General features: G+C 50.8%; 1 protein-coding gene across 2 annotated transcripts in view; it reads left to right on the forward strand.

The window, feature by feature from the left end:
- Positions 1-26,362, forward strand: part of Cngb1 (cyclic nucleotide gated channel subunit beta 1) — a 66,219-nt gene that overhangs the window by 19,238 nt on the left and 20,619 nt on the right. The window contains exons 13-21 of one of the 2 annotated variants that reach the window (NM_031809.2): positions 1,257-1,416; positions 3,080-3,463; positions 9,723-9,810; positions 10,174-10,300; positions 17,742-17,898; positions 19,342-19,449; positions 21,586-21,743; positions 23,625-23,780; positions 24,921-25,129. In NM_031809.2, the coding sequence (NP_113997.2) occupies positions 1,257-1,416; positions 3,080-3,463; positions 9,723-9,810; positions 10,174-10,300; positions 17,742-17,898; positions 19,342-19,449; positions 21,586-21,743; positions 23,625-23,780; positions 24,921-25,129 (1,547 nt within the window). Of the gene's footprint in view, positions 1-1,256; positions 1,417-3,079; positions 3,464-9,722; positions 9,811-10,173; positions 10,301-12,119; positions 12,388-17,741; positions 17,899-19,341; positions 19,450-21,585; positions 21,744-23,624; positions 23,781-24,920; positions 25,130-26,362 lie in introns of those variants that run through there. The other variant, XM_063278317.1, reaches the window with a different exon arrangement.

Raw genomic sequence — 26,362 nt, forward strand, 5'->3', positions numbered from 1 at the left:
AAGTGCTAAATTGTGTCGCTCTATCCCACCTGTAGGGTGGGAATTAAACATAAAATCAGAGGATAAAATGGGGAAAATGGTTCTTCTGTCTTCAAAAGCCTAATGTGAGGATAGATGGGTGAGTCCTGGAAGTCCCAGTGCATAGAGCCTGGCAAGTGCTGAGGAAAGGGAGTATACTATTTATGTATATTGACAGTCCCAGGACAAGACCTGATACCAGCACCCATTTAATGTCACAGATATCTGTCAGGCAGCACACTTCCGTAACTTCAGCACTTCAGATGTGAAGGCAGGAGGATCAAAAGTTTGAAGTCAGCCTGGGCTGCATACCAAGACCCTGTGTCTCCAAACCAAAAATAGACTGTCGCCATTATCATTCATGCTTGAATTGAGGGCCGCCAAGACCTTTGGGACTTTTGAGACGCAGCCAGTATGAAGGAAGTCTCCCTTCCCTACTTGACACCTGCCCAGGGAGAGTTGGGTTTCCCATGAGATGTTCTGAGATCACTTCTTTGGTTTTTGAAATGCCCTTCCTGTGTAGCCCAGGGTGGCCTAGAACTCACCACATCTCCATCCTTCCTACCTTGCCTCTGCCTCTCAAGTGGGGGGATTACAGGTATGAGCCACCACACCCAGCTGTCTGAGCCGACTGCTGCCAGGAGCCCAGGCTCGTACCATCTTCTGGTCAGAAACGTTAGAGGTCACAGGCATCTGTAACTATTTTCCATGTCCCCATGGAAAAATCACAGCGTCTTGGAGAGTAGAGATTCTAAGCCTAGATGGAGGGACACGGGGTCTCCAGAAGCAGCTACTGAGCTCACATACATGCTGTCACCGAGAGATGGCACTTAGGAAATAGGCAAGGAGCAGGCTTTCTCTGTACCCCTCAGGCGATCTAGGGCACCCTGTCCCTGGGGGTGGGTCTGGGTCCTTTAACATCAACTGTGGCACTGAATAGAATATTCTCTCTGCTCTGAGCCAAGCCTCTAAGCAGGTAAGCCATGATAGGAAGCAAGTTAGGTCAGCTGCAACCAGAGCTTGATCCCAAGAGGGGGAAAAAGGCGGAGGAGTCAAGGGAGGAGGCTGGATACGTAGTTGTGTTGTTTGAGGCTGTCCCTGGGGCATTGAGCTGGGTGTTTATGATCCTGTTGGTAACACAGCCAACTAGGAGCCAAGACACTGGGATAGACCCCCAGGACTTAGGGACACAAGCCACCCTCCTCACCCCACAAATGGCTCCCCTTTATTCCCTGCAGTCAGCATCCTCCCTGTGGAACAGGCGGAACATGATCTTGTCCTCGAGGATGTGGACTCTTGCTGGGAGGACACCCAGCAGGAAGATGGTGCCAGCCTGCAGGAGACAGAGTTGGCTCCCATTTATGAAGACGAGAGTGAGGCCATGGTGGAGATGCCCAGGTGGGAAAAGAGAGAAGTTCCGGAAAAGGAATGAGTGCTCGAGGTCTCAGGCATACAGTGTGGAATCCTAAAGGCACAAAAGACCACACCTGCCCCTCCACTCTCAGCACCTGCCCTCAGCCCCTGGGCACAAGGCTACCAGGCCCCAGATACACATGGAACCCCCTGTTCTAGTTTGACTCTGTTGCTGTGATGAAACAACTCCAAAAGCAGCATAGGGGAGGGAGATAGGGTTTATTTCTGCTTATACTTCCAGGTCATTGTCTATCATTGAGGGAAGTCAGGCAGGAACTTGAAGCAAAAAACCATGAAGGAATGCTGTTTGCTGGCTTGCTCTCCAGGCTTCTGCTTAGTTAGCATTTTACGTAGTCTAGGACCACTTGCCTAGGGAATGGTACTACCCACAGTGGACTGAGCCTGCCTATGCAAATTAATAAAGACAGTCTCCCACAGATATACCCAAAGACCAGCCTGATCTAGGCAGTTCTTCAATTGAGGCTTCTCCTCTCAGATGACTCTGGGCTATGCCAAGTTGACAACTAAGGCTAACCAGGACAACCCCCACTCTGTTTGTATGAAACATGGCCTATCACATGTACTTAGCTGCCCTTTGTAATATTTGATTACCTTGAAGCTTTCCATAACTTAGCAGGTGGAAATCATCCTCATTATTTCCCTACTTGTATAGTATTCTCTTATATGACTATAGCATCATTTTGTTTGTTTTTAGACAAGGTCTCACTATTTAGTCGTGGCTGGCCTGGAACTCACTATGTAGAACAGGCTGGCCTTGAACTCAGAGAGATCTGTCCGCCATTGCCTCCCAAGTGCTGGGATTAAAAGTGTGTATCTCTGAGCCCAGCTTTAACCTGAGAAAGCGAGATCTAAACATGAGGTGGACTAAAGTCTTAGGCACTAGCAAACTTTATTCAGAGCGTCAGGCAATTTATCCACACGAATAAAGTGTACAATCACAAGGGCAAGCAGCACGTGGCAAAGCATGTTTTTTCCACACAGGCATGTAAACAAACAACAATAGCCGGTTGGATAATCCAAAGTGAACTCACTCCTTCCTACCCACTACACCTGGGAGGGGCATGGAAGCTCATTCCATGAACAATTCTGTGTTTTGAGGAAACGAGCTCACAAGACTCTTGTTGAAGTTTTTTCATAAGTACTCAGGATTCCCCTCACATGACTCCATTCTTGGATGGTGTTTGGACACTCTATTGGTGACATTTAGTTTTCTGCTGTAATTAAATACTCAAGGTCACCAAGTTTATATATATATCTCCTCAGAAGTTCAGTCAATGGGCAGCCGCCCCATGGCTTTTGGGCCTGTGTTGAGGCATTAAGGGCTAAGAGCAAAGTTGTCAGGGAAGCATGCAAAACAGAAGGGATTGTTACGATCAGCAGATCACGCTCCTGGCCTGCAATTACTAAGAAACACATCAGGGGAAACTGAGGCTCACTAAAGCTCATCCCCGTGCTCGAGTCACCACCAGGGCAGTGTAGGGAGGTAGAGAGAGCCTGTGGCCACTGCTCTGAGGCTCTCAGGCGGAGCTTTGCTGGAAAGTCCCAGGACGAATGTCAGAGGTGGGGTGAAGAGGGGTGGAACAGCTGGGGGGGGGGGGCTCACAGCTTCCCTCTGGTCCTGACTCAGGGAGCTGCCACAGATTCAAGAGGAGCAGGAAGAGGAGAATGAAGAGAAGGAAGAAGAGGAAGAAGAGAAGGAAGAGAAGGAAGAGAAGGAAGAGGAGGAAGAGAAGGAAGAGGAGGAGAAGAGGGAGGAAGAGAAGAAGAAAGAGAAGGAAGAGGAGAAGAAAGAGAAGGAAGAAGAGGAGAAAGGGGAGGAAGAAGAGAAGGAAGAGAAGGAAGAAAAGGAAGAGGAGGAGGGGAAGGAAGAGAAGGAAGAGAAGGAAGAAAAAGAAGAGGAGGAGAAGGAAGAAAAAGAAGAGGAGGAGAAGGAAGAAAAAGAAGAGGAGGAGAAGGAAGAAAAAGAAGAGGAGGAAGAGGAGGAGGAGGAAGAGGAGGAAGAGGAGCCTATGTAAGTCACTTGTTCTGGGCAGTGGGATTCTGGGCTCCTGGGGTGGGGTGCTTCTGCCTTTGTTCAGTGCTGAGCACTGTCAAGCGTTGATCAGAGGACTGGGAAAGCTGGGGTTCCCACTGTGTTCAAAGGGATAGCTATCCCCCAACTCACACAGGTTCATCCCTGTAAAATGCGGTTTTCACTACTCTGAGAACAACGCCTAATATTCAGCAGGCATTAAATGAGTCTATAATTAACGACATGTATAGATACACGAGCGAACACTTGTACTGAGCTCAGAGTTCTTCTCTCTTGACAGCAAAGCCAAGGTCGTCTCCCCTATGTATGCATTCACATGTACACATGTACACTCACACATGCAGACTATGTACACACACATACAAGCACACATACACACGTGTACATGCACACACACACACACACACCAGTGACCCTGTGTGGCCTCTAATAGTGTCTATAGCTGCTCCGGATTCTGCTCTGCTAACCGGTGATGCTTGATTCCCTCGTCTTTACAGCACTGATGTCTACGCAGTGCATTTTGAATAAAGATTTAAACATTGGAAGGCAGATCGCAGACCTAGTTAGGAGCTGGAGACCTGGGGTAAGATTTGACAGAGCGGGGAGATGTGGTCTGGCAGGAAGCAGGAATGAGTGAGGAGAGAGCACAGGCCAAGGTCATGACCAGAGATGGGCAATGAGGAGGGTCTGAAGGACTCCGCCAGTGTAGGGGCCTGGCGTGAGAAGAGTGAACCGCGGGCTGTCTCTGAAGCAGGTTGTGACAGCCGTGGACCCGGGAACATTTAAGATTTGTGAGCAGGGCAGTGGTAGAGCTGGCAAGCGTTCTGGGGAGAGGTGTGGGCTGGGAGAGCAGGTCCCAACTGCTGTGGACAGAGGAAACATATCTGTCCCCTACTCTAACCCCTCGCCTGTATTTGCCATGTCACCCACTGCCACAATACTAGATCCAGTCCTGTAATCCCTGGGTCGTCTCTCTGGCCAGAGCTTAAGGCCAGGTAACATCATAATTCTTCAGAGGTACAGCTCTGCTCCAGAATGGAACCCTGCCTGTCAGCAGGGCTACCTGGCAAGTGGCTTCCCTCTGCAGTGCCCACCTCCACAGCCTTAGGGGGCCAACAGCAGCCCTTGTAGAGGAGTCACAGAGATGGGTGCCGTGAGGCCTGTCTGCAGTAGGGACGGATTGGTGACTAATGTTCTCTTCGGACTATAGACTACTTCATCTCCAGTCACGAAACAGCTAACCATGAAACCAGCCTAAGAGCTGAGGTAGAATCCTGTGGGGTAACAGCAGTTCTCAGAGCTGTCTTGCTCACTTTACATGCTGTCTTCCCAACCATGACAGAAAACCACAATTTCCTCTTGCCTCCAATATCCCCAATGCTTACCCCATCTCCTCTCAAGGAGCTGGGGAGTCAACCCGATTATCCAGGATCCACACAAATGCCAGGAGACGCGGTGGCCTGCCGTACATTAACCTTTGAAAGATGGAAATGAGATTCCCAGAGCAAGCTGGCCAACCGGACTAGTCAGTTGGATTAGCTCTGGGTTTAACTAAGAGAGTCTCAGTGAATACAGTGGAAAGCAATGGAGGGAGACTGCAGGTCTCCACATATCACAACAACCCCTGTGTACACACATACAAACATGCTTACATATGTGCTCCCTATATCACACACATACATAAAAGTGATTTTTTTTTCTTTTCTTTTTTTCGGAGCTGGGGACCGAACCCAGGGCCTTGCGCTTGCTAGGCAAGCGCTCTACCACTGAGCTAAATCCCCAACCCCAAAGTGATTTTTTTTTTAAAGATTTATTTATTTATTATATATAAGTACACTGTAGCTGTCTTCAGATACACCAGAAGAGGGCATCAGATCTCTTTACAGATGGTTGTGAGCCACCATGTGGTTGCTGGGAATTGAACTCATGACCTCTGAAAGAGCAGTCGGGTGCTCTTAACCGCTGAGCCATCTCTCCAGCCCCCAAAGTGATTTTTTAAAATGAACTTTCCATCCCATCCGTAGTGTTGTGAAAGTCTTCCTTTTGGGGAAAACTAAGCATGTACTCCCCCACTTCTGACTTCTGGATCTCCCCTGAAAATTCTGACATTGTACCCTGTTCTTGAACACAGACATATCCAAAGGCCGGTGGCCATATGGGGCCCACACAGACGTTCCCATGACTGTACATGTGTTCTCAGACATAGTGACATGGGCATACATGCATATATGTGTGTCACATGCTGGCTACATTGGCTACATACTCACGTTTACATACATGTATCATCACACCGTTTCACATGTGTGCGTAAAGGTACCCATGTGCATGTTGGCGTGTGTCTACACAGCCCACACACCTCAGGTACACATACATTCATCTATACAAGTGGTCACTTGCAGTTTTAAATTCAGAGAGCCTTTGGTCCCCTGGCCCAAGGCAGAACAACATTCTGATGACACTCAGTGGTCCCGGTCATACACGCAAAAGATGTGAAGCTGGGGAGAGGCCTTCCTGGGCTGGTACTGTCTGGGGAAGGATGCCCTTGGCCAGCTTTGCAGAGACACAGGTTACTGATGACGTGAAGGCCCTGGTAACGCAGATGGTCGCCTAGCAACCCTGTCTCCTCAGGCAATAGCTCTGCTTTTCCTAGCAACCTTAGCCCATGGTCCCCACCTGACCTCCCTGGAGCGCTCCTGCAGTTCCCCGAGCGGCCCCTTGGTGTGGCTAGAACCAGGAAGGACACCAGCTCCATGCTGTGCCAATCACAGCATCTTAGAAGCTGCTGTCCTGGCTGACCCAGGGCTTCTCCCGGCTCCACTCATATGCTCCAGTCCCAGGCTTGGCATCACTGTCACAGCCCCAGGCTGACCTACTGCAACATGGACCTTCCTACCAGCAGAGCCCGAAAGACCCAAGTAGGTGGCCGCTCCTGACGCTGAGCTCTTGTCTTCTCTTCCTTCTGAGCTGGAATTTCAGAGGAGGAACATGCTGAAGGTGACCCTGCAGACTTAAACTTGGGGGGCATAGCCTGTGGCGGGTGGGACTGGAAAAGACTGCTAAACGTAGAAGCCAGCATGGCCGCATCTTAATCCTTCACCTAGGGGCCTGCTGGAAGCCTGCCTCAACCCTTCTCTGATCTGCTCAGAGATTCCCTGGGACTTGGGAACTTTCTAGAAGTTCAGGGAGCTACTACTAAACAGGAGGGAGCCATGGCAACTACTGGGCATAGTGTTAAGTAGCAGCATGCTGTTGATAACAGACCCCCACCCCTCAGCAGCCCTTGGTAAGACAGACAGGGCCACTGTAAATTGCTTTGCTAGCTGAAGTTGTTTATCAAAGCATGTCTGTGGTATCCTAACCTGCTGCCCAGGCTGCTGCCGGGGGGATTAGCTGTAAGACCGATGTGAGCAGTGATAAGAGCTGCTAGACACGGTCAAGGCAGCAGGAATGGCAGGTCCTCTTCTGAGCCCACTTCGTAGACAGGCGCATTAAGGTTCAGAGCTGTGACTTCCTGCCCTGCCAGGAAGTGCAAGGCTGGCTCTGGCTCCTCCAAAGTGAAATGCAGACAAAACCAGGAGCATCACACGAAGAAATCAGAAGAATCCTGTGATAAAAGCTGGCATTCTATGCCTTTTCTATTCCGGGCTCTGACCCTCTGACCTCTGGCAGCCCATGCAAGGCCCTGTTATTTGGGGGGGGGGGTTGTTGTTGTTGGTTTGGTTTGGTTTGATTTTTGACATAGGAATAAACAGGAATAAATACTGGGGGGCCTCTGGCCAGTGCTGCAGACTGAGCCCTGGGGCTGTTTCTAGAAGAATCCACTCAGGCCCTAAGCGCAGGAGGCCCATCAGCTCACGTGAGGCCAACTTCTGCTTGTGGCAGGATGCATAGCACCAGAGTCCATTAAGGATCCAAGAGAACATTGGGATATTACTTGCCTGCCTAAGAAACCATTAATTTCTCTTAAAAACAAACCAAAAGAACTTTTAGCTGTAAGAAATCACTCCAGGATGTAAATTAACATCTCCTTCATAAAGTGCCATCGGGAAGTAATTTGAACATATTTTTAGGAGTGAAAAGACCCATGAAGGGTAATGTGCCAGGACATGGTCAAAATCCAGCATGAAGCAGTGTAAATACTGCTCGTGGCTGGAGGGCAGTGGAGCAAACTCATGCACCCAGACTCACCTTGGGAATGCTGTGTGACCACAGGCTGTCCATAGGCCTCTCTGAGCCTATGTTTTCTAAGTGGAAGTGCTGGCACTATCGCACCACAACCCCAGCAGGGGCTGTTTGGCTAAAGAAGCAGGGGTAATGATGTTGTGAAGAGGTTGGCACAGAGCCTGGCACATGACTCATGGAAGCAGCCATGGCCTGTGACTACAGGCTCATTCCCAGTCTGGGCCAGCAGGCTTCATATAGATGTCTCGATACCTGTCCCAGCCCCGGCTTTACCCACCGTGGGGGAGCTGAGACATGGCCCTCTGGGCAGATATGACACCTTGGAACATCTTCTGTGAACCTCTAGGGACAGGGCACTGAGGGTCAGGTGGGGCTGCTAAAGCAAGGTCTACTTCTAACGACCAAAGACACATTAGAATCTCGGCAGTGCTTGTCTGGGATCCCAATCCCAGAGAAGCTGAGGCAGGAGGATCACAAGTTCTAGGTCAGAATACATGGAAAGTTCTAGCTGAACAACCTGGGCCCTGTTCAAATACACACACACACACACACACACACACGCACACACGCACACACGCACGCACGCACGCACACACACACACCAGAGCAAACCTACACACAGACACACAGACACACAGACACACAGACACACACACACACACACACACACACACACACACACACACACAGAGCTTATCCCTAGTTCTGACTTACCATTCTAACACCCAGACATCTAAGGACCCAATTCTACCTAGAGGCTGAATCAATCTCTCTCTCTCTATCTCTCTCTTCCCTCCCTACCTCCCCTCCTTCTGTGTATGTGTGTGCATATGTGTGTGTGTGTATGTGTGTAGGTTTGCTCTGGTGTGTGTGTATGTGTGTGTGTAGGTTTGCTCTGGTGTGTGTGTGTATGTGTGTAGGTTTGCTCTGGTGTGTGTGTGTGTGTGTGTGTGTAGGTTTGCTCTGGTGTGTGTGTGTGTGTGTGTGTGTAGGTTTGCTCTGGTGTGTGTGTGTGTATAGGTTTGCTCTGGTGTGTGTGTGTGTGTGTGTGTGCTCTTGTGTGTGTAGGTTTGCTCTGGTGTGTGTGTGTAGGTTTGCTCTGGTGTGTGTGTGTGTGTGTGTGTGTGTGTGTGTGTGTGTGTGTGTGTGTGTGTGTTTGAGATAGGTTCTTATGTAGCTCACCCCCAAACTTGCTGTATAACCAAGGCTGGTCTTGAACTTCTGATCCTCCTACCTCAACCTCCTGAGCGCTGAGATTGCCTAGCTCTTCTGGATCAACTCGTGCTAACATAGCATTCAAACATCAGGCCAGTCTACCTGAAACACCTGCTTCAGATTTCTCTGGAAAATGAGGAGATCTGATATCTCCGGTCCCTCACTCCAGACAGAGTAGGGCCCCATTCACAGGGATGAGAGTTTTCTGTTTGCCACAGACTCCTCCCTGCCCCTTCTAGGACCTCCCCCATCCCTGCCCCTGTCACTTGGCTGTCTGGGCCAGCCATGTCAGAGGCCTTCAGCACTGCACTGTTGGTGCTGAGTTCATGAGGAAGCATCAGCGAGGGCCTAGGGTTAAGGTTTGTGATTTCAGTCAGGCCACTTCACCTCCCTGCACCCCACCTCACACTCATACTGGGGATGGAAACCAGAACCATTCACACAGGCTGGGTAAGTGCCACACCCCAGCCCTTGCTTTTCTTACAATCCCTTTCCTTGCCTGCAGCCACCTTTAGACTTGAGGAGACCTAGGGTGTATAATCTGAATGGGCTCTATCCCAGAGATGCTCCTTTGGGTGTCACCTATGGTGTCCTCTTTCTGGACTGCTCCTCTTCCCATGTCTGAAGTCGTCCTCGAGGCCCAGTGTATAAGCCACTCCCTGAGGAAGCCCTCTTTCCTGGTATAAGTGTGGGCTTTGCTGCAGTCCTTTGTCTCAGTGTGGATGTGACATGACCTGGGACATCTCCGTGTCTGCTGCTCCTGGTCCGTTGGCCTTCAGCAGCACTTGGAAATGTCAGCCTCTGCTAACACCGCCTCTTTCCTCTGCCCCTTTCGTCACAGTGTCCTGCTGGATAGCTGTTTGGTGGTGCAGGCTGATGTGGACCAGTGCCAGCTAGAAAGGGCACAGCCAGAGACAGCATCGATCCAGGTAGAGACCGCCAAGCCCGTTATGAAAGGGTAGGAGTAGGGCTTGCTGGTGAACTGTCCATAGGGCAGAGAAGGCTGAGATTTTGGGGGGACCCCAAGTGGCTGACATACTAAGGGAGATGTGATCTTGGAGTAAAGATTCTGGGGGTGGTTGCTTGGGTAGCTTTGTCCTCGTGAAGAGGACCTCATGGGGGTCCTCTCAATATGTAAGATTGGGTTTAGGGTCTTGGACTTCTAGACACACTGCCTTCTACTAAGCCACCTCCTTGGATGGCCCAGAAGATGCCTTGGTTGGTACTGGGTAGGGTAGGAGTTGGGCAGAATTCAATGGGGCACCCAGTGTCCTCTCTATGTGTCTCTTCAGGAGTTACCAGAAGAAGAAGAGGAGAAGGAGGAAGAGAAGAAGGAGGAGGAAGAGGAGAAGGAGGAGGAGGAAGAGAAGGAAGAGGAAGAGGAGAAGGAGGAGGAGGGGGAGGCCACAAACTCAACAGGTAGGAGTGAAGTTGAACAGGATGCACCAGGGACTTTAAACCTGGTGGCAGCTTGGGGTGGGCAGTCAGTCCTCTTCCATACCGGTCATCTCCTTCCTGCCTGGGGGCCCACCATTCTGTCCTGGGCAAAGACCTTCCTCTGTTTCTTGGAGCTACATGATTCCAACTAGATGATGTCCGTCAAAGATTCTGAGGAAATGACTCCCAGACTGTCTGGAGAGTCTTGCCCTGCCAGTCCCTCATGTCACCTCCTCTCAGGGAAAACACAGCATAACCTGTGCAGAGACCCTGAGGTGAAGGGGGCAGTGCCTATTAACGACTTGACCACGCCCATCTCTGTGGCCACACCCCCACCTTTTTGATACTGTCCTGAGCCGGGAGCTCCATTTATACCCAGCTTTGTACTGTGGCTCTCTGTAGCACCTCAACCCCAAACCTGGTGTCTGGTCGGTGTTCTGTTGTTGTGAAGAGACACCATGACCATGGCAACTCTTATAAAGGAAAACATTTAATGGCAACTGGCTTACAGGCCATTGTCTTCATGGTGGGAATAATGGCAGACAGGGTGCTGGAAAGGTAGTTGAGAGTTCTACATCTGGACTTGCAGACAGCAGGAAGAGAGAGACACTGGGCCCAGCTTGAGCATTTGAAACCTCAAAATCCACCCCCAGTGGCACACTTCCTGACACATCCTAGTAGAGCCACTCCCTATGAACCTAGGGGGGAATCTCCTTTCATTAAACCACCACAGCTGGGAATCCTAGGGATTGGATACTAAGGAGGAGGCTAGACCATCACCCCTGGACAGATGGCATCCTGGCCTACAGGGCCGCGTGATTATGCACCTCCAATGTTCTGTTCTTCAAGCTGTTGGTCCTTGAGTTACCTGGTGAGGCTGACAGATCGTTTTACAAATAACAAAACGAGGCATGTGGGTGTCCCAGCGTAGGCACAAACTCCTTAGGCTTCCAGTTCCTCCTTTCTGTGAGACCCAGAGCTAGCTCTAATCAGAGTGAAGCAGTGCTAGGACCTCCCACACAGGCGCCATGGCAGTGCAGCCTGTCATTCAAACGTTTTCTCTACTGACATCACCACTTGTCTGGAGGGACCTATGGTGTCCAGGCTGGGAACTGAACATCCACGGAGATGTAAGATTAGAACCAAACAAAAGCAGCCATGCTGGCTCTGTCCTCTGTCCCTGGTAGTCTGGGACAGTGTTCATCACTACTCAAAAGCTGACAGTCTGAGCATCTCCTGGAAACTGGTTAGAGATGCAGAATTCAGGTCCTACCAAGCCCCGTGGAGCCAGAATCTGCCTGCTGTCTGGTGATTTGTCCTCCTCTAAGCATTTGACACAATAGCCTTGAGCCCTACTTCTTAGATACCCAAAGCAAGGCCAGGCTTCAGAAACATGTAAGCATCCTCAAGTGATTTCAGTGAGCAGCCCATTGACCCCCCAGGGTCCTAACACAGCGTCTGTCTCTGGTTGGAAGGACGATGAGTTGACCGCAGGGTTTCTTTGACCAGGCAGATTGTAGTGAGCTCAGCACATTGGAGCCTGGGTTCTGAGGTTCTGAATCTGACACAGCAACTACTACTGTGGCTGATCAGCAGACCTAGGACTCAGACGTGTTTTGAAGCTACCGGGTGAATCGTCTAAGTGACTGGTGTTTTTAATGTTAAGTGCTGGGGACAGGGATGGATGCTTCAGACCTGAGCAGGGCTGTTGCAGCACAGACAGGTGCTAGGATGGTCTCTGTCCCTGCTGGGGAGGACCCCCTGCCTGCACCACCTCCCTCAACTCAGCTCCCGATTACAGTCCCCAGGATCACACCTCTGCCTGACACCTACGGGACCCAGTACTATGGCTAAACCAGGCCTGAACATGGAGCTGAATCGCCTGGTCCAGGACCAGCCACCTGGCCAGGAGGGCCCCAGACCTGGCCCCCCAAACCCAGCCGAGCACCTCCCCAATGTGCCCAGCTACCGTCCCGCAACCACCCGCATCCCCGTCCTCGTCTCCCGGAGGACAGCCTTGTCCAACTCCAACTTCACCAAGGAGATCAGGAGCTCCATCCGTCGCCTGGGTAGTGTGATCTTGCCCCAGCATGCTCGGGATGTGGCCTAGTAGAGCTTCTGCATGGCTTGGGCTGTCTTCCTACCTTTGTGCCATGCTTCGAGAACACGCTTTATGCTCATGGAAGCCTCTACAAAGCTCCATCCTACTCTGTAGTGACCTAGCAGCGTTCAGTTCTCTTTTTTCCGTTTGTCGACACCTTCACGGCCAGCGCTTCTTCAATTGCATGCACTCTCCACCGGTCAGCCTCTTACACAGGCAGCCATTCCCACTCTACTTAAAACAAAAAATCAGTCAGCTCTCTAGACCATGAAACTTGGGGAGAATGTTGGAACAAGGGGCAGGGGTCCCTCCCACCCCTAACTGAAGAGCTTCTGGGGTTGGGCGGAGTCAGTTTTCTGTAAGGATGTGGCTCCTGATGGGTCCACCATGTGCCCCACGGATGGCCTTTCTACCCAGGAGTTTATACGAGCAGCACAGATTGGAGTTGATGTGTTATTATAAAAAATAAAAAGGACATGAAGTTGGGGGGATTGGGGAGGTGGGGTGGAGCTGGGGGGAGCTGGGATTAAATATGATCAAAATACATTGTATGAAATCCTCAAGACTTAATAAAGATATTTTTAAAAGAAGAGACAGAGGCCTTGGAAGGAAGGAAATCGGATGGCGGAGTGATGTGAGGCCCCTGGTAGATAGACTTGCCTGACTGAGAGAGTCTGTTGGACTTTCTGAGGGCCATTCATATCTACTGTTTCAGGGTAAGTGGAAACATACAGGTACCAGGCAGGTGCCAAGCAGGTGCAGGCAGGAGAAACAGGCAGGTGCAGGAAGTTACAAATAGGAGAAACAAACAGATAGGTGCAGGCAGGAGAATCAGGCAGGTGCAGGCAAATGTAGTCAGGAGAAGCAAACAGGTGTAGGTAGGAGAAACAGACAGGTGTAGGCAGGAGAAGCCAGCAGGAAAAGTAGGCAAGTGCAAGCAGAAGTGGGCAGGTGCAGGCAGAAGTGGGCAGGTGCAGGCAGAAGTGGGCAGGTGCAGGCAGAAGTGGGCGGGTAGGTGCAGGCAGGCCAGGAGAAGGGGTTCTCGGGGCTCAGCAGAGATTGAGGGCCTGTCCAAACTAGTCCCTGGGTTGCTACTGCTCACTGGATAATGATAAAGTGCTCGGCTGCCTCTGTCCATTTCTGCCTTGATTTAAGTCAGTCCACCCACTCTTCCTTTTGATGTGACTGGCTTTTGTGCTGCCTCTGGGCCAGGCTGCCTCTGAGATCAGAGCAGGTAGAAGGAACAGGGCATTCTGTAAGAAAGGGCTGTGGTTGTCCTTGTCTCCTATTCCTGGCTCACGATGGACACTGAATGAGGTAAGCTCAGGCCTGCAGTGAGGGGAGACACCTGAGCTCTGTCTGCTGGAAGCTGGGCCAGCTCTACTGCTTCACAGGACCCCTGACCTTGGCCATCAATACTCACTAGGCCTCTTTCGGTGGATTTTCTTATTTTAATTTAATCTTCCTTAAACAGGAAAACTTCTAATGGCCAGTCAAATGGAAAACCAACATGGCTTGCCCTAGACAGAAGGCGTCAACCCTTTGCTCCAGTGCTAACATGCGGACCCAAAGCAGCTTGTGGAGGAAAGGGTTTATTTTAGCTTACACTTCTGGGTCATAGTCCATCACTGACGGAAGCCAGAGCAGGAGCTCAAAGCAGGAACCTGGAGCAGAAACCATGGAGGAACTGTGCTTACTGGCTCGATCCTCTTGACATGCTCTGCTGGATCTCTCTCATACCAATTAGCAATTAAGAGAATGCTTCTGGGGGCTGGAGAGATGGCTGCTCTTCCAGAGGTCCTGAGTTCGATTCCCAGCAACCAGATGGTGGCTCATGACCATCTATAAAGGCATCTGATGCCCTCTTCTGGCGTGCAGGTGTGTATGCAGCAGAGAAGGTATACATTAACTAACTATAAATACCTAGATAAATAGGTAGATACTCTCTTCCCATTTAAGAAGGAAGGAAGGAAGGAGAGAGAGAGAGAGAGAGAGAGAGAGAGAGAGAGAGAGAGAGAGAGAAAAGATGTTTCTTAGATGTGCTCATGGGTTAATCAAATGATGGCGATTCTTAATGGGAATCTCTCAAACAAGTCTGGGCTATGTCCAGTTGACAGAAAAAGTCAACTGCCTATCTTCCTAGCACTCTGGCAAGACTGCAGCAGAAGGGTCTTGAGTTCAATGTCTGCCTGGGCTACAAGTAAAGAAGGCCTGCCTCAAAGGCCAGAACAGAAACAGAGCATCAGTAGGAATAACTACAAACACAGGGAGAAATGGAGCTATGGTTTCCACAAGGTTCTCACGTGTTACTCATGAGACACAGAACCCACAGGAGCCCGGGGGCACTGCCAAGGCCACAGAAGCACCGACTTAACCGGTCCGCTCTGTAATCAAGACAGAGGTGCCATGGTCTCATTCTCTGCCTCTCCTTTTCCGGTCTGTGGGTCTGGGGAACTGGGGGCTCCAGCTGGGACAATCTCCCAGAAGCACCACAAGGATGTTGTTCTGGGCCCTGATGTGGTGGTGCACATCTGTAATCCCAGCCCCTGGGAGGCTGATGAAGGATGATCTCGAGTTTGAGGGTAGCCTGGGTCACATAGCAAGACCCTGCCTCAAGGCAAAAGGAAAACCACACCACTCCCAATTGGTTTGCCAGCCATGGTGAGCCGTGGTCGTGAGCCAGCCATGCCTTAGTACTTCTGAGCTGCATCTGACTGCACAGCAAGTTTCTGAATTTTCCTGCCCTGCGATTCCCTTCCGGGTAAAATGGGAACAGTAGCAACTACCCCCACAGAGCTGCAGGGAAGGTAAACACGCCCTGCTATCCTGGTGAGAGCCTAGAGTCGCAGACTCTCAGGAAGCTAGGGCAAGCAAGAGGCCAGAACACACATCTAGCTCAAGCCAGCACAGCAAGACCCATTTCAGGGGGGCGGTGGGGGAAAAGAATGGATGTGGGTACTTAACATTTTAAAACGAATACCAGAAGCCAGGCACTGGTGACACACGCCTTCAATTCCAGGATTCTGGGAGCAGAAGCAGGCAGATCTCTGAGTTCTAGGCCTGCCTAGTCTACAGAAGGAGTTCCAGGGCACTCTGGTAAACCAGTGCTGTAGAAACTAAGGCAAGAAGATTGGGAATTCAAGGCCATCCTAGGCTACATAGATCCAGGGAAGGAAGGAAGGAAGGGAGGAAGGAAGGAAGGAAGGAAGGAAGGAAGGAAGGAAGGAAGGAAGGTAGGAAGGAAGGCAGGCAGGCTAGCAAGATGACCTCCTCCAGGGGGTCAAGATGCTTGACACCAAGCCGGGAGACTTGAGATTGATCCCCAGAATCCTCATGATGGAAAGGAACCAACTCCCACAAGTTGTCCTGTGAGACACACACACACACACCACACACACATGCACACACACACACACATACCACACACACACACACGCGCGCGCGCGCGCACACACACACACACACACACCACACACACATGCACACACACACACACATACACACACACACATACCACACACACACACATGCGCGCGCGCGCACACACACACACACACACACCACACACACATGCACACACACACACACATACACACACACACATACCACACACACACGCGCGCGCGCGCGCATACACACACACACACACACACACCACACACACATGCACACACACACACATACACACACACACATACCACACACACACACACGCGCGCGTGCGCACACACACACACATACCACACACACACACACACACACACACACACACACACACACACACTGGCATGTGCTTCCACTCCACACATAATAAATAAATGTAATGTTTTCTTCCAAAACAAGGTTTCTCTGTTTAGTCCTGTCTATTCCGGAACTCTCTCTGTAGACCAGGCTGGCCTCAAACTCAGAGCTCCGCCTGCCTCTGCCTCCCAAGGGCTGGAGTTAAAGGCGTGAACCTCCACCACCCCACCACCTAATAATTGTAGGTCTTTAAAACTGTAGAAGAAAGAAAAGGGAGGAGCAAGTGCTGACCTATAAGCACGTTGAAATGCTTAGCTGTAAACATTCTCTCGACATTTTAACGTCCCTGTTTCTAGCAGTATTATCCTACAAATCGATATGATAGAAACTATGTCATCCAAGCTGCCCTCTGCAGCCTGATTGTTTCTCCTCTCCGCCGGGGGATGGCAGTGATGGGTAGAGTCCTGCACAGAGCAGGCAGGGGTGGGTGGAGGGCGTCCCTGGCCTGGATCCCTGAGTCAGACTTGCTGAGGACCTAACATACTGGCTATCCTGGGCCTAGAGCTGAGGCCATGCTGGAACCCTGAGACTAACCTTTAGGGCCCTTCCTCTTCTGCTCCCATGGGGACTAGCGGGCAGTAGGTGAGGCCTCATCTTCCCCTGAGCCCGGAGGACCTCTGTCGGTCGGTATAGCGAATGATCTGCCTCAGTTTTTTTTTTTTTTTTAAACCTTTCCCATTCTTGGTGGTCCTCCTCAAGGGAGCTTATGACTTAGTAAAATAAATGCCCAGGTCGGAGGACCCTTTTCCTTCCCGTCGTATAGCTGTAAGCTATGCACTGGATTTCTCATGGTGGCCATGAGGAAAAGCATCCCAGGGACAGTTATGTCAGAGTACTTCCCAGCCTTGCTGTAGAGCAAGCCTGTGGCTGGCCTGGGGTCTCAAAAGCTCCCTGCTGGGCATAGCCAGTCAGCTCTCTAGTGCTGTGAGTCTCCTAGGAGGTACCATGCCCAGCCCCACCCCCACTCAGGAGGTGCCTGATTGTGAGGAAGACGGCCCAGGTTTTTCAGAGGTCCAAATAGTCCAGTGAGTTCTGGTTACTCCTGCTATAGATGTAAATATTCTCTAAAGCAAGTTTCCAGGTAAACGCATGGCCAAGACAGCAAATACACCTGACTTGGAGTCTCTACAAGAATCCAAGGCCTTGGCTTCCGCCCTTCTTTACAGGTGTGGGAGACATGGTCCCTCCTACCTGAAGAGGGGAACAGACGGACCTACCTGCCTCCCGAGATCGCTGCTGCTTTCCGTGATGGGAAGCTGAGAGAGAGAGAGAGAGAGAGAGAGAGAGAGAGAGAGAGAGAGAGAGAGAGAGAGAGAGAGAGAGAGTGTGTGTGTGTGTGTTCTGGAACAATTAGACTAAACTTCCAGCTTCTAGATTTGGGATTGGGGTGGTGGTGACACGCAGAGGGCTTCAGGGTGCATGGAGCTTGGCTTGGGGCCCCAGGGTGAGGAGAAACCACCAGAAACCCTCCAAAAACAGCCCCAGGACCTGGCCTCTCTCTCTCTCTGTGTCTCTCCCCAGTACCAGCCACGAAAGAGCACCCAGAGCTCCAGGTGGAAGACACAGATGCCGAAGCTGGCCCCCTCATCCCAGAGGAGACGATCCCGCCACCTGAGAGACCACCAGTGTCTCCCGCCAAGTCTGACACCCTCGCGGTTCCCGGCGCAGCAACCCACAGGTTACCCATGATTACTTGCTTGTGCTTCTGTCTGAGCTGTGCCGCCGCTAGCCCATTTGACAGATGAGGCAGACAGGAAGCAGCAGAACTCAGACCTCCTCTGTTAGCCGTGCTGAGAAGCATTCTCAGAGGAGATGTCCCCTAGGCACCTTCAGCTGCATGGCAGAGGGATGCTTTGCAGCAAATGCTAATATGTTCACACACATGATAAATGTGACAACTAACCTCTGTCCCCCTTTATCTTGCTTTATTTCACAATCTGGTAGCGTATCGCTTCCTACAGCGTACGTGTGCTTTATAAATTGCCAGAGTCTTGCGTCTTGTTTATTTTTCCTCTCAATTTTTCTTTCCGTTCAGGACTTCACATCCTAGTCAAGAGTTCACATTCCCATGAGATCTTAACAATTTAAAAACGTGTTTATATCGCATCCATTCATTTATTTAGTGTGTGCATGTGCCATGGCGTGCATTTTGGGGGTCAGAAGACAATTTTATGCTGCTGATTCTCTCCGTCTACGTTTACGAGGTCCTGGAGATCAAACCTCCAGTTTTGCACACCAAGCACCTTTACCCACTGAAGCATCCTGTCTGACAGGACCCAGGGTCTCGCCTTTAAACCAAACTGCTTCATGGTGCTGTCATGGTGTCACAGTTCAGGGCCACAGCCAGGCTATCCTGTGTGCCCCTAGCTGGTCATAGTGGAACTGAGTTCAGCACACTGTGCCCTGTCCTCACAGCGGGCTTTCTTGGTAGTGTTCAGAAATGTCTGTCTTTTTTTTCCCAGGTTTTGGGATTCTTCCACAAAGCAACTCGTCCCCACTCTTGAGGAAGAGGGTGGGAAAGTCCAGAGAATTAGTTCTGAGGACACCATGTCAAACAGTACCAAGGGCACCCCCAGCTCACAGCTCATAGTACCTGGGTTCTGGCCTGTGGACCTTCAGATCTAATCAGACAAGACACTAGTGGTGACAGTCTATGGCTTCCTGGATGACAGGGCTTCTGTTTCATTCTCGGGGAGCCTTTCGTTAAGAGGGAAGGATTTGTTCAAAGTCACACTGTGAGCTGGTAACTGGACTCCATGGCTTTGTCTCACAGCTGGAGGGAGGCAGGATAAAGGGGCAGGGAACTTCAGATCAGGACAAGAGGCAGAGACCTGACCAAGGGACATATACGCCCCCCCCCCCCATCTCATTGTGTAGATTCAGTGCCTTTTATAGAGGGAGCAATGGAAGTTGCTTAGAGTTTAAGTACTGTGCTGAGGTCAGACTCCAAGTTGCCTGATCTAAGTCGATGCTGCTCACTTTGGGACAGCCATTGAGAGTTGTGCAGACTGAGGTCCCAAGATCAGGCCCTCTCACCTCCCAAGAACCAGCTGAAAGGCAGCCATTTATTTCCCTTAGCCTGCCTTCTCTGAAGGATCCTTACCTGTCTGGGTCTATACAGGAAGAAGCTACCTTCTCAGGACGATGAGGCTGAAGAACTCAAGGCCCTGTCACCGGCTGAGTCCCCAGTGGTTGCCTGGTCAGACCCCACCACCCCACAGGAGGCTGAGTAAGTAAAGCCACCCCGAGTCTCAAGGGACTGGTTTGGGATGAGCAGACAAGGAGAGGAGTGGGAACCGGACCGGGGTGCTTTCAGAACCCCACACAAGGTGAACCTCATGTTTCAGAGCGGTCAGGCAGGGCCAGCTCTCACGCACAGGACTTTCCTGGTTGGCCCAGGGGTTCTACAGACTTAGTAGGGTGGACTCGACTCGGACTCTAGGCCCAGATGTGTTCATTCAGCAGGGATCAGAGAGAGAGGATGCCTAGGCAGAAGTGTGTTTCTCCCCCACCAAAGATCTTGGCACTGAACCCCAAATAAGTCGACAGGTAGAGGAAGACCATAGGATCTGCTGCAGGTCCCTACCTTGGAGTTTGCTAAATCAGATTCCCAGGTTCCATGCAGCCCTGGACAGTGGCCCTGGAAACCTGTATTTCCATAACATTCTGGTGACTGAGATAGCTGGGGTGTAGGATGTGACTGGAGGCCACGGTAGCAGCACAGGAAGCTGGGTCTCCAGCATCTGTCCTCAGGACTGTGTCAGGAGAAGGCACTTCCCCAGAGTTTTTCAGTAACCCTGGTCGATGTTAAGTATCCAGCCTTGGACACTGGCCGGAGTGCCCACCATGCTCTCCAGCTAACTCCTGTGTTAGGAAGCAAGCCCGCCTTCTCCCTTCTGGCTTTTTTCTATCTGTAATTTTATTCATTTGTTTTAAAACGCATTTGCTGTTATTCTGTGTGTGTATATCTGTCAGGGAGCACGCGTGTGCCATGGTACGAGGAGAAGTCAGAGAATAGCTTAGTGGAGTCAGTTCTCTGACTGGTCCAGTGGGTTCGGGATGGAGGTCCTCAGGCTTGTGCCGCAAGGGCTTATCTGCAGAGCCATCTTGCTGGCCTCCCCCCTGTAATTGCATTCGCTTTATACTTTTAGACATTTTAGAAGAGATAGGCTCAGGAAACCCCCACACCTCACACAGTCCAGCTGACATTTTAAAACAATGAAATTGTGTCATGCGTGATTTTAAAAAGGATGCCTCCCCTTGCTTGGTCTCTTTGTCCTGTGCCTCAGCCCCTCAGACTTAGCTCTGAGCTCTTGTTGCCCCTGGCTCCACGTCCATCCCGCCTGTTCCTCCTGAGAATGCTTGTAGCTACCGCTCTTGTTCCACAGGCCATCCACTCCTGTGGCTGGTCTACAGACCGCTAAAGATCACCTGGTCTCACTCAGCTCCCACGCTAGCTCTCCTGGTCTCTGCTTGCAGCTTGCCCAGTGCCACAGTGGCCACCCTGTGAAAGGGAAACATTGGAGACTTTTATATTTTAAAACTGACCAGATAACTCAAAGGCTGGGCAAAGAATATTCTGCCCCCATCCTCTATGGCCTCTGCTGGCACAACTACTGAGGCCACAAGCTATTGGTGCCTGAGAAACCTACATGTCTGTAGCTCCTGTCCACTCCCCATCTTGTCTGGTCTCACTCCCAAACTCCTCCTCCTCTTTCTTTCCTGCTCAGAAATCCCACCGTCTTCCACCCAGTTATTAGCTTCTACCATCTTTATTAGCCAATCAACAATTAGGGAAACTTACCCTACAAAATTGTATTTTATGTAGCAGAGCAGGGACAAGGTTCTGGTTTAATGTAAGAAAAATATGGTAGGAATCATAAATAATAATAAAAATTACCCTCGGGATCATATAAGGAGGTCAATATGGAGACTCATGTATTAGTCAGGTAGGCTATGATGCTGTGACAAACAGGCCCTGATGGTTCAGTGGCTAAACGGACAAGATGTCTCCTATGCTGTAGTGACAGCACTAACCACTTGTGTATTTTCAGGTCGGTGGAAGGCTCTGTTTCATGCAATCGTTCAGGGACCCAAGGGATGGTGGCTTTGCTATCCCCGTGTAGCTTATAAGATTCCCTGGTCAAGACTAGAAAGAGAAAACTTCAACCATGCATGGCGGCATAGGTCTATAATCTCAGTCACTCAGTTCCAGAGTCTGGAGCGGGCCCAACGTTGTCAGGCGAATGCTGGCTTGACCTTCCTTGGGCTCTGCTGGAAAAAGAGGCATAGACATTACCCAGCACAGGCCTAGGGTCCTCGGAACCCTTCCTGTCTGTGTTCATCCTCTGCTGTGTCCCCACAGTGGCGAGGACCGTGCGGCCTCCACAGCCAGCCAGAACAGTGCCATCATCAACGACCGGCTCCAGGAGCTGGTGAAGATGTTCAAGGAGCGGACAGAGAAGGTGAAGGAGAAGCTCATTGACCCTGACGTCACCTCCGATGAGGAGAGCCCCAAGCCCTGTGAGTGGGGATAGAGATGGCCACAGGCCAAGGTGGATACCCACAGAACCCCATGAACTACGACTGGGGAGGGTGCCGTAAACGAATGTTTGGGGGTGTATGAGTAAAGCCCAGATTCTGAACTTGACGCTCAGGAGAGGAAGGAGGTCAAAGGTGAACGTAGCCTTCCCACAGCCAGTGTTTTAGATTCTGCTTCTCTCACAGGGGGTGGTGACTGGTATGTCTATCTCGGTTTTGCACAGACCCTCTTGAAGCAGATGGTCTGAGTGTTCAGAAGCATCCATGACTCGATGGGGCCATCTGAATAGGTCACTTTATAGCCCAGGCTGGTCTGGAACTCACTCAGGAGCCCCAGCTTGCCCTGAAACTCGTAGCAATTCCTCCCACGGGCAAGAAATACAGGTGTGAGCTAGCATGCTGGCCAAAGCCCTCCTTCCTTTAAGGAGTTATCTGGCAAAGTGATAAATACCTGAAATCCCTAGCACTTGGAAGTCTGAGGCTGGAGAATCACAGGTTTGGGGCTAGCCTGGAGTACATAGTAAGAAGCAATGACAGAAAAAGAAAATGAATATGTTTTCTTTTAAAAACCGGGTCTCACCTGTGTAGCCCTGGCTAGCCTGTAACTCACTTTGTAGACTAGGCTGGTCTTGAACTCACTGAGCTTCCCCTGTTTCTGCCTCCTGCAGCACCACACCTAGCCCAGTGAACAGGCTTTTTGTCAGGGATAATTTCTAGGTTTTTTTTCTCTGACGAGGGTTGTATATTGGGACTCAAGTACTCAGGACATGTTATCACAGCCTGACTTCACATTCCTAACACTAGAAGCTGTGTTGGATCCCTAAGAGCAAAGGCCTCTGTTACCAAGCACCGAAGACCTATGAGAAGCTGAGTCTCATCTCGGCCAGAGAATGGAACTGAGTCCTATTCTGAAAAGTCTGACTCAACTTGTCTCTAAGTTGAGTCCTTCAGTGTTCTGAATAAGGAAAAAGGGAGCATTGTCACAGAATGCTCCATCCGTCCAAGGAGCAAACACACAGACACAGACAGACAGACAGACACACATACTCACACACACACACACAGACAACCAGATACAGACAGATAGACACAGACACACACACACACACATACACACACAGCCAGCCAGATACAGACAGACACAGACAGACAGACAGACACACACACACACACAGCCAGCCAGATACAGACAGACACAGACAGACAGACACACACACACAGACAACCAGATTCAGACAGACAGACACAGACACAGACAGACAGACACACACACACAGACAACCAGATTCAGACAGACAGACACAGACACAGACACACACACACACATACACACACAGCCAGCCAGATACAGACAGACACAGACAGACAGACAGACACACACACTCACACACACACACACAGACAACCAGATACAGACAGACAGACACACACACATACATACATACACACACAGCCAGATACAAACAGATGCATATATACACAGAGGGACAGACAGACAGACACACACATACATACATACACAGACAGATACAGACAGACACACACACATATACATACACACAGACAGACAGATGCATATATACACAGAGAGACAGACACAGACAGACAGACAGACACATACATATACACACAGAGACAGATACAGACAGACAGACAGACACGAATGCATATATACACAGACAGACAGACAGACAGACACACTTCCAGCTGGGGTCTAGGAAGAGCTGGGGACTCCAGACTGCTGGGGAGAGAGGGCTTGTATACAAGCAAATTGTGTGCTAGGAAGTGGGAGGCCCTGAAGTGGGTAGGACTCTCTCCCTAGCCTCCGGGCTGAGTCAGATGCTCACCAGGATTATTCCACAGCCCCAGCCAAGAAGGCCCCAGACTCAGCCCCAGCCCAGAAGCCGGCGGAGGCAGAGGCGGCAGAGGAGGAGCACTACTGTGACATGCTCTGCTGCAAGTTCAAGCGCAGGCCCTGGAAGATGTACCAGTTCCCCCAGAGCATCGACCCACTGACCAGTGAGTTCTCGTGGAGGAAGCCCCTCCCATGCAATACAGGGGTGGGGGTGGGGGGATCCAGTGCCACGGACAGCCTTGGCTCATGACTCCTTCCTTATACTTTCCAACGATGCCCCGTGTCCTTGCCTGGTTCCTTAACACAGGTCCTTGGACTAGGAACATGGGCCATCTTACAGACAAGGGAATGAACCACAGGGGAATGTGAGCTTCCTTGTGAGCTTCCTTAAGATGCAGCCAGCTAGACTCTCACCTTGACCTTGGCCAAGTCTTCTAATCTGGACATGTGGGCTCCTTCCTGAGGCCCCTGTTCTGAGCAGGGGCAAGACGGAGTTCATCAGAGTCTGCAGTGAATTCCCATGAGCCTCTGTAAGCCCATTCCATAGTCCTCCGGCCCAGCAGCCTCCATGTGTGCACCCCACTTCACAGTTTACACTGGAGTTCCTTACCTTCTCACCCGGTGACTTCCTGTGACTTCTTGTGACTTCGCAAAGACCATGACAGGGGCCAGAGAGGAAGTTCCTCCAAGTTAAGCAGGGAATCACTCCAGGGTAGGACTCCAACTCTCGATGTCCACTGGGTTTCTAAGATACCAAGTGATCGCTAGTGATCTCTAAGTGACAGCGATCCACCCACCTGTCTGTCCATCTGTCTGTCCATTCGCCAAGTGTCATTTGCTGCTCTGGATTCCCTAAAACAGAAAAGATATTGCCAAAACTCGTTCGTGGGCTGGCAAGATAGCCTGGTGGGTAAATACGCCAGCCAAGCCTGCAGCCTAAGTTCCATCCCCGGGACCCACATGGTGACCTTTGACCTCCAAAATGGTCTGTGGTCCTCAGCACCCACCCCAACCCATAAATAAATGAATGTAGCAAAAAAAATTCTTTTTTAAATTTCAGAAAGAGGGAAAGCTACTTAGCTGGCATTTTCCAACAATGCCATCATGCCCTCTCCTCAGAAGCCTCTGGTTTTTTTAGGGTCTATTAGGGACCTCCATGTCCACCCAGGCATTCATGCCCTGATCCACCTGTCCATCCATCTGTTTGTCTGTCTTCCGAGTGATGAAATCCACAGGGATCATCCAGGTGAAGCACCCTCTCTCGCTGGCCTTCAAGCCCACCCCTGTCTCCCCCTCCCCCTCAGACCTCATGTACATCCTGTGGCTGTTCTTCGTGGTGCTGGCCTGGAACTGGAACTGCTGGCTGATTCCTGTGCGCTGGGCCTTCCCGTACCAGCGGGCAGACAACATCCACCTCTGGCTGCTCATGGACTACTTGTGCGACTTCATCTACCTCCTGGACATCACCGTGTTCCAGATGCGTCTCCAGTTTGTCAAAGGCGGGGACATCATTGTAAGTCACAGGCAGGCAGGTGGAGGGGGCGGGGGTGACCAGGGCAGACCCTATAGCCAGGGCCTGACTGACGTTTGAAGCTGCGAGAGATGAATGAAATGAATGAACAAAATCCTGGGAGCAGTTGTCCGTGGTTTGCTTTTTCTTTCACCCCTCGCATGTGTTCAGATTGTGCACATTCCGTACCATTCAAAGATGAACTGGTTCCCAGACGGTCTGATAGAGCTATAGGAGCGGTCCAGAGAACAGCATCTGGGGCAGGTGTGCACAGCATCTGGGGCAGGTGTGCTTGCTTCAGGTTCTAGCCGAACCCCCTGCCTGAGCCTCAGTGACTGTGAACGGGGTGATAGCAGCTCCCAATACAATGCAAGTATTGCCGTGAGAAGTAGCTGATGCAGGGGGGCTCAGGGAGCTGAGTGCGTCCTGCAGAGGACATGGAGATGCACGGACATGATGTGCTATGTGAACCAGCCCTGTACCTGTGAGGAAACCACAGCCCTAACTGGGACCCTGATGGTCACATACCTGTAAGCCTAGCATTCAGGAGGTTGAGGCAGGTAGAGCGGAGCTGAGGCTAGACCAGGACGAGCAGTAAACCCCTGTCTTAAGAATGTAGGGGTTGGAGGTTGGGGAAGGGGTAGGAGAAAGGAAGGGGAAAGAGAACCAGGCACCCCAGTTCCCATGGCTGTGAGCAAGCCACTTTCCAAAGTTACACACCGAGGCCTGGGCTGTAACTCGGTGTTAGAGCACACGCCCAACTCCCTGGGTCCATCTTCACTACAACAAAGTTTCAAAAAGATCCACTCTACAGCAAAGGTGGGGGCTTTCCTCTACAAAGGTGGCTAAGCTGCCTTTTCTTTTGGAAAGGTTTATTATTGCCTCGCTGTAAGAATCATGGAAGAAGTCAGGCAGTTAACATACAGGGAGTGATAAGGAGTCAACGAATATTAGAGAAAGGTTTTAACTACTTCGTTAAACTGATTAAGACTTAAGAGGGAGGGATTGGGCATTTAGCTCAATGGTAGAGTGCTAAGCACAAGGTCCTGAGTTCGATCCTCAGCTCCAGGAAAAAAAAAAAGACTTAAGAGGGAGCCAGGCATGGTAGCACACAGCTTTAATCCCAACACTCAGAGGCAGAGGCAGGCAGGATCTTTGTAAATTTGAGGCCAACCTGGTCCACATAGAGAGACCCTGTCTCAAAACAAAACAACAAAACACAACAAGTCAAGGGCT

The sequence above is a fragment of the Rattus norvegicus genome, chromosome 19 (genome assembly GCF_036323735.1).
Source record: "Rattus norvegicus strain BN/NHsdMcwi chromosome 19, GRCr8, whole genome shotgun sequence".
Taxonomy (NCBI): domain Eukaryota; kingdom Metazoa; phylum Chordata; class Mammalia; order Rodentia; family Muridae; genus Rattus; species Rattus norvegicus.